At 30.1% G+C, this 14,979-nt stretch overlaps 1 protein-coding gene across 4 annotated transcripts in view; it reads left to right on the top strand.

Annotated features, from left to right (window-relative positions):
* Nucleotides 1-14,979, top strand: part of LOC111712672 (somatostatin receptor type 2) — a 48,377-nt gene that overhangs the window by 23,797 nt on the left and 9,601 nt on the right. For 2 of the 4 annotated variants that reach the window (XM_023487354.1, XM_023487355.1), the window contains exons 5-14: nt 260-327; nt 851-914; nt 2,131-2,275; nt 3,602-3,714; nt 4,796-4,847; nt 8,932-8,991; nt 12,415-12,487; nt 13,445-13,495; nt 13,901-14,007; nt 14,472-14,570. In XM_023487354.1, the coding sequence (XP_023343122.1) occupies nt 260-327; nt 851-914; nt 2,131-2,275; nt 3,602-3,714; nt 4,796-4,847; nt 8,932-8,991; nt 12,415-12,487; nt 13,445-13,495; nt 13,901-14,007; nt 14,472-14,570 (832 nt within the window). The remainder of the gene's footprint in view (nt 1-259; nt 328-850; nt 915-2,130; nt 2,276-3,601; nt 3,715-4,795; nt 4,848-8,931; nt 8,992-12,414; nt 12,488-13,444; nt 13,496-13,900; nt 14,008-14,471; nt 14,571-14,979) is intronic. The other 2 variants (XM_023487356.1, XM_023487357.1) reach the window with 2 other exon arrangements.

Below are 14,979 nucleotides of genomic sequence, written 5' to 3'. Positions count from 1 at the left end.
GGGGGGGGGGGGGGGGGGGGTATTTTATACTACTTATGTTTACTATTCACCAAAAAGCAAGTTCAGAAATTCCTGCATTTCATAAATCGTCTGCAAAAAGTTTACCATGCTTGCTAAAAAATGTGTGTCTTGATGATACTATTGTTCAAATCTTTGATTTTTCTGACATCTAATGTTTTCCCTTTTTTCAATCAAAGACATTCTTCGTTAGTTTTGAATTTATTTCCCCGAAAACAAAACTTGAATCTGATCGTTACAGTCGGAATACCGTTTCTAATTGCAACAATGTCCTTGAGGGAATGGCCGTTTGGAACAATAATGTGTAAGGTATGAAATTGTATTGTATTATAAAAATATGTATTTTTTAACCTTTTGTTTAACACCGTCACTAAACAATTTTTATTGGTGCACAATTCAATTTTTAATTTTCGAAAAAAACATGCATTTCAGTATATTTTATTTAATTTTTGATTCACGACATCACTAGATTTGGGAATTATTTTTGGTTTGTTTTTAAACATTAAAGATTTTTGTCCCCAAGAATCATGATGTGTTTTGATATTTAAAACTTTTATTACATTTTTAGTCTGACAATATTTATTCACCGAAACAATTTTAACAATAAATTAAACTTTTCTTTGATCTTATATCTGACGATGTCATGAAGTGATTAATATTAAAGCTAAAATTTCGAAATATGAAAAAAATTTGTTGTGAAGCCTCCTTCGTGTGAAAAAACAAGCAACAAAAATTGTCATCTGTTATGATCACGTTATCACATATCACGTGATCACATTATCATTGTCATGTATCAAATACAAAACAATATTTGCTTACTTTGATATTTTAGGTTTATTTCACAACAACCTCAATAAACCAAATAACAAGCTCCATCTTCCTCACTGTACTTTCAGGTCATTGTAATAATGATAATAATAATAATGATAATATCAATAATAACAACAATAATAATATAATTTAGGCGTTCAAAGTTTTTATCTGAAATGAAAAACTTAATTTTTTTGATTTGCAGTCTTTTTCAAGTTTTAAAGTTGAGAATATAGTTTGCAAGTTAAAACTTTGGTTTAGAGAAGCATTTAACATTTAAGTTTTTGGCACAAACTACCAATATCTTTGCAACCTGATAGAGACGACCTTTAAATTTTGAGTTCTGCTACATCAAGTAATCTAAGTTTGATATATCAAAGGTTTACACCACCATGCCAATTTTCAAAGTAATAGGGACTAGAAACTTTGACTTTGTGGCAAAAAATCAGTTTCTTTGCTATTGAAACGTAAAACGCTTAACATCTTCTAAATATATGGAACATTTTTAAATACTTTAGATTCTAGAATAAACTTTTTTATTGTATTCTTCTTCATTTGATGAGGAAGTAAAAAAGTATGTAAAGTTTCTCTTTCTAACAATTTGCACAAAATTTGGATTCTTTGATTTGTAATTAGGAAAGTGTTTTTCTGATAAACTGGTTCAACAAACTTGGTGGGAATTGATTTATCTGCACTGAGTTTTGGAGAACCAATCAATCAATTTGATCAATGCACATCGATCAAACTAGTTAACAAATACATCAGATGAACTGTAAAGAAATAAGAAGTTTTTTTTTCATTTCCGCGTTATAGAGATTCCCCATTTTTTATTTGAAAAAATGTTGTATTTCTTTTTAAATATGAGAAAGGAAAACGCTTGAGATTGAATTACATTAAACTGGATTAACACTAAAATGACTCAATCTTTTAAGAAAACATCATATTAGCCACATATTTATTACAATCAATATATATATAGATATATGGATATACTCCCTAGCTGTACATAATGAAGCCGTAGATTGGTACCTGATTACGTAATATTTCAGTGGATCGGTACATAGCTATACTAACTATATTTGATATTTCAGGAATCTGTACATAACCATTCTAATTGTCTTTAACATTTTAAGGGATCAGTACATAGCTATACTAATTGTGTATATTATTTCAGGGGATTGGTACATAGCAATACTTATAGAACATAATATTTCAGTGGATTGGTACATAGCTTTAATACTTGCACATACTGTTTTATCGGATCTGTACATATATTTTTACTAATTGTATATATTATTTCAGCGGATCGGTACATAGCTGTGTGCCACCCAATATCTTCTCCTCGGTTCCGAACCCCGTTTATTGCTCGGATTGTTTCTCTGTCCGCCTGGTTGACCTCCGCCCTCCTGATGGTGCCGGTCTTCTTGTACGCGAACACAATCACCAGGTACACCATACGCACAAGCATAGTTAAAGAACATTCACACGACCAAATACACGTCTATATGCACACCCATATAAACGACCACACACACTACCATCACACAACCATACACATGACCATACACACGACCATATACACGACCATCTATACGACTATACACAAGACCGCACACACTACTATTACACGACCATACACGCGACTGTACAAACGACTATACACAGGACTATACGATCGTACTTACTTACTAACATACACACGACCAGGCATACGACCATACACACGAACATACGGCCATACACATGGCTATTATATAAAGTCATATATATGGCCATACACGCCATACTCACGTACACACATTACTCACGGCGTAGACACATTACACTCGGCTATTCACACGTAGAGAAGCAAGACAAATATATCTTTATTCACTGCTCATATTTTGAATGGTCAAACAAAATTTAACTTTGTTATTTTGTGCACAGACATGAACTGTTTATATATTTGACTGTTTATATTGGACTAACACAGTGTGTATACTGTAGAGGTGATGATGTATTCTTAGAAACATTTGTAAATTTGTATTTATAGCATTTAACTCATACATTCAAGAAATCTTATTGGACATTCTTCATTCGACACGTATTTTTGTCACGTATTTTATTTTCAAGTTTTGTGCGATACTTTTCATGATGAATTGTGACCACCATTTTCGTAAATTTTTTTAAATGATGTAAACTTTTCTTAGAGCAAGTTTTAATTTTAAAATGTAACCCAGTCAGAAATTTAAAAAAAATAATTCTCTTAGCTGACTTCTTCTTGTTGATTTTGTCTCTAGTAGAATATATTTGCGAAAACAGTTTAGACTGTACGTAAACAGATATTTAAACAGTTTAGACTGTACATAAACAGATATATAACCAGTTTAGACTCTACGTAAACAGATATTTAAACAGTTTAGACTGTACGTAAACTGATATATGGATAGTTTAGACTGTACGTAAACTGATATATGAACAGTCTAGACTGTACGTAAACTGATATATGGATAGTTTAGACTTTACGTAAACAGATATATGGACAATGAATTTTATAGAAAAAAATCCTTGAAAATATTAATTAAATCAGCTCCACAGAAGTTAGAAAACAAGTAAAATCTTTTGATATTGTGTAATTATTGACAAAGTAAAATTATATAGGAGAAAACAGTGTAGGCAGATAAAGCAACCATTGTTTTTAAAGATGGGTATGAGAATCAATCTGAGTTAGTTAACACTTATTTCATCTAAGAACAGCTTTTGATTTTACAGAGGAAAATGCCAATATATTTAGGCCGGATGGTGGAGAGTCCTGTAATATTTTCTGGACTATGAATATAACATCTTCAGGGTTAATTAACGAACAGACAGCATTTACGTTCTATTCTTTCATCTTCGGATTCGCAGGTATTTTAAAAACATTAAAGGGACTGTAACCGTAGTTTCAAGTGACCCTCCATTTATATACTGTCAAGTCATATTTACAACAGCCCTTAAACGCTTTATCCAATCAAGTATGAATTAGGTATCTAGACATTTATGATTTTGAGAACTGATTATCTCATTTTGACTTGCGTAATTCGTTCTTCAAAAACAATTAAGAAATTAACTGAATTAAACACTTTTCAAGCCAGAAACTATGTTTTCTTCCATAGTTCTGATCAGATTACGGTACCGTTGTGAATCGGACATTGCCATCCTTTAGTCTAGGGTCACTTGAAATTACGCTTACAGTCCCTTTAAGTATGAAAAAAGTTTTAAGAATCCCTCTTTTCGTTACAAATAGCGACCAAAATGCATAGTAGACTTTTTCGCAAAAAGTTATATAAAAGGAATAGCAGTCTTTGCCACAAACTCTAATTTTCTAATCCCTTTATCTTTGAAACAAATTGTTAAAAGCCTATGATATTTTAAACTTAAATTATTTGATCTAACAGAACTCATAGTTTAAGATATTTAAGGTCTACAACATTTTGTTGCAAAGATATAGAAATTAAAAAAAAAATTGTGGCAAAGACTCAATTCCTTTGCAAAAATTGGATAATAGGGTTTTGTTCAAATGTTTACCGCACACTTTCCCCAAATTTCTGAACAATCCATTAAGAATTTAAGCTTGTTAAAGTTTTTACATTTTTCTTTTTCAAAACATTTCTCTTCAACCATTATCTAATATTGTATTAAAGATAGAAACATTAATCAACATATTTTCTTAATAAATATCTACATAAATTCAATCATCTGATTATCAACTATTTCCCATATTAATATTATGATAATATTGATGAATTAATTATTAATTATTAATAAATATCTAAATAAATTCAATTATCTGATTATCAACTAATTCCCATATTAATATTTATGATAATATTGATGAACTAATTATTAATTATTAATAAATATCTACATAAATTCAATTATCTGATTATCAACTATTTCCCATATTAATATTATGATAATATTAATGAATCAACTATTAATTATTTAGGACCCCTGACCTTCATATTCATCTTCTATATCTTGGTTATCATCAGACTAAGGAAAATATGTATATTTTAGAAATTTTTGGAAATTAATATTTTATAAAATATGACATAAGCTGAGAACACCAGAACTATGAACTGAGAAGACGACAATTAATCAATATTGTGTATTTCTTCGCTTATTGGAATGTTTACAATCTTAACTTGAAATAACAGCCGTCGTCCTTTTCCACTGTTTTGTTGGTCCCTACCCCCTGTATGTTGACATTTGATTTAATTTTGATTTTATCATTATAATCAATGAAAATTGCCACTTCTTTATTTGAAGATGTTTTTAAAAATTGGCTTTAAATTATTTTTTTTTTCTTATTTCTTTTCTTGCTTCAGTCTGTTTTTAAGTGCCAATTATAAAAGATTAAAATCCACATAAAAGTGAGTATGAAAATTGAAAATAATGAATTGTTTCTAGATTTTTCTTTAAATAGGAATATTAGATTGGTCTGTAACAAATCAAATGTATTAATCAAAGAAAGTCTTAAAATAGGGATAAGAGTTTAAAAATCGAAAAAATCCTTTTTCCAATATGTTGTGAATGATATGAAGAAGAGAACTCACTGTTTAAGACTAATGACCCGGCACAAAAAAAAAAGTTAGGTAGCTCGAATTCATATTTTGGCGTGGGCAAAGCATGCAAGAAATCTGCACTTTGTAATTATCATTTCATCTCTTTTTACGTCTTTTGAATCGACACATTAAAATAAGGCAATTGTAACATTTAAAAACATTTTAAAAATTTAAATTAGTTTCGTTCTAATTATATTAATACACTAATGTGTCCACATAAAGATATATGAGGGAATTTACCCACATCAAATCAAAAATATAAAAGTTTTTCAGTACTTTTTTGATTGGCTTTGCACACTTAAAAAACCACCATTTTTGGCAAAAAAATTTGGGGATTCTTAAAATTTCTTAAATTTTGAATCACAAATTTTTAAAGTACAAACATGTTGCTAATTAGGACTTAATTTCAAAAAGATTTGTAGAATTGCATCATTGCATGACTAAATTATGATCCTTTATCTCAGTAACAATGAGGAAGTTATAGTCGTTTTTTATATCCACACTTGTATGCCGAGTCTAATAGCGCCTGATCACATCAGGGTTCAGTCATGTCTATTCTGAACCAATAGAAATAGTATGGTGGTAACATCTATCTTTCTATCATTATCCAATAAGAGTTATGAATCCTTCAATCAGCGCTATCAGTAAATGCAAATATTTACTTCTACTGAAACTAGTATCTGGAGAAATGTCAAATTCTAAATTTTCCTTCTGTGTCTTAGCTGCATCTATCCATAAGTATAACGTTCAATAACGAACCACAATTAAGATTAAAATAATTTCGATTAGATAAACACGGATATCCTATATTATGTTTGCTCTGTTTATGGTGTAAAGGACGGTTGTGAATCGGCATGTACTTCTCTAGATGGATGAAGGGTCACTTAAAATTACGCCTCAAGTCCCTTTAAAGGGACAGTAAAGGAAAAATCCTTTACTGTCCCTTTAAGCGTAAATTGTGTTTTGTTTACTGTACTGAATACCGAATAGTGTTTGCTAAGATCATTAATAAACTGGACATGGATAAAAACTGAAGAAACAAATATCTTCCTTCCTAGTATAAACCATAGATCTATTCGACAACCATCTTGCTACAGTTCTTATACTTAACATACAACTATTCATCTAGATTTATATTTATATACAAAGCATACCGTATTAAAGATGGTGTCCTTCACCCCACCCCCTCTCCCTGTAACATCAAAACAGGAACTCTTTATCTCTTTCTGGGAAACCTTGGATATTTCACACAATTTAACGTTGTGGCCTAGTAGAATTCATAGTTTGAAATGTTAATAAAAAGTCTACAACATCAAGTCGGGATGATATCAGGCCTAGACAATCAGTGTCTGAGGCGAGTATTTGAGTCTTTGCCACAAACTCTGAATTTATAATCCCAATATCTAATTTTAATTCATGGCCGTAGACTTTAGATATTGTAAATTAAAATTCTGTTAAATCAGATAATCTAAGTTTCAAAGGTTTACGCCATAAGGTTGCAAAGAGAAAGGGGTTTTTGGCAAAGATTCAATTCCTATTTATTCTTCTTTTGATACGCAGAACAGGAAAGATACTAAAAAATAACCAATACCAATGCATGCATGCAACAAGCAATAAGAAAAATTTTTAATTTGGGAGATAAGTTTTTTTTAGCTTAAAATCATAGTTTGCGCTATTTTCATGAATATTGAGAATGGACCCGGCCATATTTCTTCAGCGCTTTGAAACTTTGAAAACATCTAGAATTAAGATTCGAATTTTTGCACGAAACATGGATAATTTTATATTTTCTAAACTTGAAATAAGGATCCTATTCATCTCTGTCTCTCGTTCCATTTTTTTCCTCAAGAAACATTAATCATTGCCAGACTATTTGTAACTTGGCTTTCATTTTTTAAACTTTTTATATCAATCCATTGCTGATGCTCAATTCGTCAATTTGCAATCGACCATCCATCTAACTATTTATCTATCTATTCATTGGTATATTTATCTATTCTAACATGAAGGAAAACACCCACATCGTTTACTTAAGATTTATTATCTTTTGCTAAAATTGTAAAATATTTCTGATAAAAATCAGAAAATTCAAATAATCAAGGAATACAAATATTTGATTTACTATAAACTTAAAGATTATTTTTTCTAATTTTTTAAGCATGTTACATCCTATTTACATATTGCCATACTAAAACTTTTTCGAATAGTACATTTTTTATTCGCTTACTAGTTACAGTACGTGAGGCATTTCAAATTTGTTTACATTTTACCACATTTTGGTCAACCTTTACCAACCCATGGCTCCCCGAACACATGGAATGTAAGTTACTGATCTGTTCACTGGGAAACTTTATTAAAATCAAGGTTAGCAAGGAAAGTTATTTCAGAGGTGTACGTATCTTTTGTAATGTAGTGTATTGTCTCTGGGCGGTAATGTAAACACAAGACGGATGTCACAGCCTGACATGAGATCAATCTTTCACATAAAAAATCAATAAAATTTTCTGGTCATAGGAAACTATTATGTGAATTTTCAAAATTTTCAAAATTCAATGCTTTTATACTCCTCGGATACTAAACGAACACTGATGCAATTATTCTTGTTTACAAATTCCGCTCAGAGAGAACTCATTTTAATATGTACGCACAGAGTATACACAACTGCAATCGACTTTCCTTGCATTAGAACCTTGATTAAAATAACATCTACCAGTGCTAAGTAAAATTGTATAAAACTACTTTTTTCGGTAAATAAAAATTAACCATGGGGTTTCTTGACCAATTTTTCTTAAAAAACATCTTGGAATTCCATTGTATAGTAATAAAATTTCCATTACGCTTTCCTTAAAAATAGATGTTAATAATAAGGACTAAATATTTTCCTACATGTTATCATGTCTGTCTAAGGTATTTTGCATTTATTGTTAATCTCTTGTTTATGTTACAGAGTTTTAATTGCTCCATTAAACTTTATTGCTAGTTTTCATAATTTTAGTTAGTTTGAAAGATAAACTTTAGAATCCTTGATAAATGTTAGAGCCGCAGGGAAGTTTTAAATTTAAAAATTATTCTAAGTTTCTGGAGAATATTCTGAAACAATTTTCAATTTTTGCGACCGTCTTTGAATATTTTCGTAGATTTCCTGATTTTGGCTAATTTTTGACTAAATAACGGACTGATTTCTTTCCTTATATAATAATTGTCTTATCCGTTTTTACAACTTTTTGTTTTAGACCTTCCATCTAATATTTTAAGCCATTTTGTTGCAAAGATGTAGGGATTAGAAAATTAGAGTTTGAGGCAAGTGTTCAATGTTCAGTTATTTTTTTTCAATATTTGCATACAACCGTTTTACTTTTTTAAGATACAAAAAAAAACATAATAAAATTGACAAACTATTAGATTCAGATTTAAAAATTAATCTTGGTATCATTCCATTTATTGAATAGTTCAAGTACTTCAATTCAGATTTAGAAAAAAGATTTGAATACAATTAAAAATATACATTTGCTGGTAGATCTGTCGGACCGAAGGGAGCAGATAGGTCGCAGAGTAAAAGAAAAGCCCACAGGTTACGGTATATGTTAAACCCTTTATTTTTTTAATTATTTAGATTTTTATTTGAAATTAATCCTTAATTGTTCCAGAATAAATAGACATTTTCGCGCAAGTTTTGTGCTAGCTTTTGCCCATAAAGATAAACAAGTTTTGCGAGTTTTTGCGCAATTTTTCGTGCGCTCTTTGCTCAAAACCGGAATTTTTGCGGGAAACGTAAATTTTTAGGGAAAATGTAATATTTTTAGCAAATTCACCAAAATTGATAGTTTCAGCACAGAATCAAACAGCTGAAAGTTTATTAAAATATTTACATAAATCCAAATTTTCAATTGATTAAGCTTCTCTGAATTGGGTACTTTTAGTTACAAAGACTTTAAATTGAGGGACAAAAAAAAAGAATAGAATTTGAAAATTGAAAATTGATGCATTGTTTTTTAAATGTCTGAATCTTGTGTTGGGGAAACCCATGATATTTAAAATGCTGACTACCTCTAGTCGAATGCAAATCATTGAAATATCAAAGTTTCTGAGATAAAGACAACCCAGAGTTATCAAATTTCTATACAGCCTTAACTTTGAAGTGTCTCAACGCCTTGATCTTTGGTTTTTACCTCACAACTCGACATAAATCCTCTTTTTTCTAGGCCTAGACATATTTTTATATTTTAAAGAAGTAGTTGGCAAAATACTGCTCGTGTGAGAATGTGCACATCTTGATTTACAGTGTGTCATCATGCATCAGTTTGCACGGTAGAGTTTTAGACAAGTACACGCTCCCTTTAAAGCATTGCAATTATATAATTCGAAAATTGCAATTTCATACAGTTTACACCTTTAGTCAACCTTTTAATGATAATTTGTTCCGCAAAATTGCGCAAGACAGAATAAAGCATAAGTGACATCGCGCAATTTTGGGTGAAATGAAGCTTGCGAATGATTCGCAAAGTGTTATTTATTCGCGCAAAAGATAACTCAATGAAAGCAAAAATTTGTGTTTTCTTCGCAAAAATTGCGCAAAATTTTGCGAAAGGAAACCCTAGTTGCAAATTAGATTGCGCAATTAGTCAGTTTCTGAGTATTCTGAGACTTAATTGTTGCAGCAAATCTAGGTCAATCATTTTTTTGCACCTTTTTCTTTAGACATTTAACCTCATATTTTTCTTTCATTAATACTTTTTATCCTACAAATGGTGAAATGCAATTCTAAAATTTTCTCTTTTGGCGAGTTTCTTATAACTTTTCATCAAAGATCAAAGTATAGTTTTGTATTCTATAATTATTTAATATTGCAAAGGCGGAGAATGTTGGAACTTGAAAAATTCAATATTTTCCATAACACTTGAAACTTTAAACCTATACTTGGTGTCTCGGTAAGATTGCCAAACTTTATACTCGCAAAACTTTTCTGCGGGGTTTCTTTTGCAAAAAACAGCATTTTTAAACTCTACAATGTCTCAATTGTAGGATAGTATGTTTGTATAAATATATGTATACAGATACTTCAAACCCAAGTTAAGACAAAAACTTTCATGATTATGTCTCTGAACATTGATTTATCTCTGAAAAGATTTAATTTTTTTCAAATTTCTATGATGAATAAAAATCCACGAGGGTTTAAATGAAATTTGATTTTTTTTGCGATTTAAAGAATCTGTGAGCCCGGAAGGGGTATGTGATAATTTAAACATGGAATTATCAAAATTTGCCATTCAAGTTTAAACATTAATTTGGGTGCCTTTTGTTCAAAAAAAAATATCAAAAGAAATAAAAATTCACATGATATATTATTTCACATGCCCTTATATGTTTACACCCTTGCATCAACCCTAAACCTATATCCTGCTTTATGATATGTAAATGGTAAATATCTTCATATATTTATTGTTGACCTAGGTTGTATACTTAATATTTTGAGCAGGTTCTTCGCAAAAACGTAAACAAATTTAAATCATCCTCAAAAACATTCATATTGTAAATAAATATTCGGATTCATGACGTCATCCTAAACAGATAATTGTCTGATCAATAACAATGAATGAGATATCCAAGTTTTTCTCTTTGAAAATTGATTTTTTCCATTGTGGTTTCTATACCAAAGTTACTTGCGGATTTCTGCCACAGAAACAAATGATATTCACATTGTTAATCAAATAAAAGTTTAAGAGAGTAGTTGCTAATCAGACATGCCGAAGGGTCCCTGAAATTTACAACAACCGTAATTTTAGAGCACTTTTTCTGGCTGTTTATGTATTTTTACTAGCCTGTACTAACCTGGTCTGCTTGTGTTCAGTGCTCTATATTATAGAGCCTGCTTTTGTTTGTTTACTTGTATTTGAAAACGTCAAGGTTTCTCCCTGTTCCTGTCAAAATATTGAAACTGATTTCCCCCCCCACCCTTATCTATCCTGGGAATGAATCCTTCCCCCCCCCTTGTCCAGTTGGGGTCCTGTTAAACACTCAGGGACCAGGGGGAATAGAGGAGACATTCTTCATTTGTTCATTCATCCATTCATCTTTTCATCCTTTCTGTCTTTATTTCATTCTTTCATCTTTTTATCCTTTCTTTCAATTCATCCGTTTAACCTTTCTTTCATCCTTTCAGCCTCTTTTCTTACTTTTATTCTCTCATTCTTACAATTTTTCTTTCTCTCATTTTTTCAACCTTTCATTATTTCTTTCATCCTTTCATCCTTTTATCTTTTCTTTCATTGTTTCATCCTTTCATCCTTTCTTTCATTCTTTCATCTATTTCCTTTCTTTCAATCTTTCAACCTTACATTTTTCGTCCTTTCATTCTTATATCCTTTCATCCTTTTATCCTTTAATCCTTTCTTTCATTCTTTCATCCTTTCATCATTTCTTTTATCCTTTTATTCCTTCTTTCATCCCTTCATCCTTTCTTTCATCCACCTATGCTTTCAGTCTTACTTTCATCCTTTTATCCTTTCTTTTATTCTTTTATCGTTTCATTCTTTCATTCTTTATTCTTTCATTTAATCTTTTGTCCTTTCATTCTTTCACGTTTTTATCCTTTTCTTCTTCTGTTCATTTTTTGTCCTTTATCCTTTTATTCTTACATTCATTTATTATTTTTTTTCTCGTTTCCTTTCTCCTTTTATTCCTTTATTCATATTTTCTTTCTTCCTCAGATAACCCAAGGAATCCTAAATGATTGGAAAACATAGTTAAATCAATCAATCGATTTAAAGAAATTTATACTTGACAAATTATCATTGATTTAAGCACTCAATTTCTTCAATCAATTCAATAAATATATAAAGAATTATTAACGATTAGTGTACTTTTTAAATAATACGAGGCCTGTCAAAGGGACTTAAATCCGGGTATGACGTCCAAATATATTTAATTTGATTTGCTTGAAAATATAAATAATAATTCTTTTTACGCACAATATTTCGTCTACTGAAAAAGTTAATTTTAGAAAAGTTACCAAGCTCGTTCTGACGGTGGTCGCAGTTTATATTCTTTGCTGGCTTCCTCACTGGATAACACAGGAATAATATTATTGTTATTATTATTATTATTATTATTATTATTATTTATTTGTATTATTATTGTTATACAACTGTAAAATATCGATATTTGTTAGACGCCAGTTTTATTATTTTTATTACTACTGCCTCCATCCTGGTTATGATTCCTCTGTGGCCTGGAATTGGCTTGAAATGGAGTTTTGGGATTCTTTCAATCTGTGAATTCTATTCAGCAGCTGATAAAATTGTTTTTCCATTGAAGGCTTTTCAATTGGAAAATCTGAAGAAATAAATGAACTCCTTTATTTTCTTCTCTTTTAATATACTGTATATATTTTAAAGCCAAGCAATTTAGGTTCCATAAAGTTTATTAAAATCGGCGTTCTTCCAGGGCGCTTTGCGCATCTTTTTGTAATGTAATATTTTTTGGCTTTATCAACAAGCTTTTTTGCAATTTATTAACAAGACACAATTCACATCTTCGAAGATTTTTTATGAATGTGTTTTTATAAAAAAAACTTTATTGATGATTTAAGTTAATTCTCATTAACATAAACCTAATTTTCGTCCCTAATGTATTAAACCCGTGGTTGATAAATTTTGCGTACAAAAAAAATGAAAAAAAGCTAGTTTATTTCTTCCTAACGTCATGCTATTTTATATTATCATTACTCCGAAATCTCGTTCTAGGATTTATGGGCATAAAACCTCGTAAATTTTGCTATCATAATTACGTTTCATAACTTTAATCATGACAATGACAAAAAATTACAGGTTGTAAATAATCTGAATAAAATTCACTATAAAGAACTTAAATAAATGAGCTGACAAAAATTTACAAAATCCAGTTGTTTAATCAAAAAATAGATAAAAATTATGAAATGATTATACAGATAAGAGATAATAATAATAATATTAATGATAATAATAATGATGATAATAATGATGATAATATTAATAATATTTTTATATCTATAGTTGGCTCTTGTCTCCCAGCCTCCAGGTTATCAAAGTGAAACTATTGTGGTGGTAAGCTCTTTACTTTATAATAGTCAATCTATTAAACTAATGAAAATTCAAATATCAATTTTAAAAGATTCAAAAAGGTTTACTTGGCTTAACATTTTGTTAAAGAGTGGTGTATTGGATTTAAAACGGTACCCCTTAATCCTTGTAAGAGTCTTTCTACTTGAAAAGGGTTAAATTATCACATTTACCTTCAATGTTTCTGCAGCTTAAATCCGCTTCATACTTTTATAGGGAAACAAAAATATAAACTAAATAGTTTATACAGAATGAATAAGGATTAATCCTTGATCGGAGAAAGTTGTGAATCGGTGATGAAAACTTTGAATAATGTCTGCAATTTCTTTAAATCAGTTTCCAATTTGAAAATTTTATTTTTTTCTTTTGCTTTTAATTTCTTATTTAAAGATCACTCTACTCTCTAACTGCTTGTCCTACTCTAACTCGGCAATGAACCCTGTCCTCTACGCGTTCTTATCCGACAACTTCAAGAAGAGCTTCGTCAAAGCCTGCAGGTACACAAACATAATAGCATTCTAATGGAAAATATTATTAATGATTTTGTTTTTAATACAGGATACTCTTTATTTGTCATGGTTTATTTTGTGACAGATTTAGAACACAGAATGTCAAACCTATAAAAAGCATAAAAACGCTTAAGCAAAAATATTAACATAAAAAACGTAAAAAATATATGAAAACAGTGGAAAGGTAAGGCACTTTACAAACAGCGTTATATACGAATCTTCTTATATAGAAAAAATGAAAAAGGTATTTTCTTCTTCTTAAAAATGCTTTAATGTTCAAATGGTTTCGACGTAGATCGGGTTATAATAGGGTCAATGAAAGTTCTTTGGCTATAGAACAGGCGAGAAAAACATTTTTATTTGATATACCTTATCTAATATTTTTTAAAGCTTAATGTTTGACTGTAACATGCATTTTTTTCCTTTTTTGTTAATTTTTTGTTAATTTTCAGCAAGAGCATTATCTCTAGGTGTGCTACAGCAAGGGAGACGAACCATCAGTTGAACCCTGAATGCTCTGCAACTACTAGACGGAGTAGGAGAGGACCCAGGTAATTATCTTAGAGAATAATCACGTCAACATAAATCAAATTGCACGTTATATATTGAAATCTTGTATGTTTTGAAGAGATATTGAGGAGAACATGTCAGCGGATAAAGGAATTGAATTTTTGCCACACACACTCAAATTTTCTAATCCATATATCTTTTCAACCTTATGGTATGAACCTTTGGTATTTTAAACCTAGATTATCTGATCTTACAGAATTCATAGTTCAAAATATCTAAGGTCTACGACTTGGGTGGCCAAGATATAGGGATTAGAAAATCAAAGTGTGTGGCAAAGCTCAATTCTTTTGTTGAACGTATAACTTGGCCGGGCCTAAAATCAAATAAAATTTTTTCTAACAACAGAAAGATGGTAGGTTGTGAATAAATATTTGGATAACCAACATCGAA

Source organism: Eurytemora carolleeae, unplaced genomic scaffold (genome assembly GCF_000591075.1).
Source record: "Eurytemora carolleeae unplaced genomic scaffold, Eaff_2.0 scaffold1310, whole genome shotgun sequence".
Lineage (NCBI taxonomy): Eukaryota > Metazoa > Arthropoda > Copepoda > Calanoida > Temoridae > Eurytemora > Eurytemora carolleeae.
This window is presented reverse-complemented; position numbering and strand designations above follow the sequence as displayed.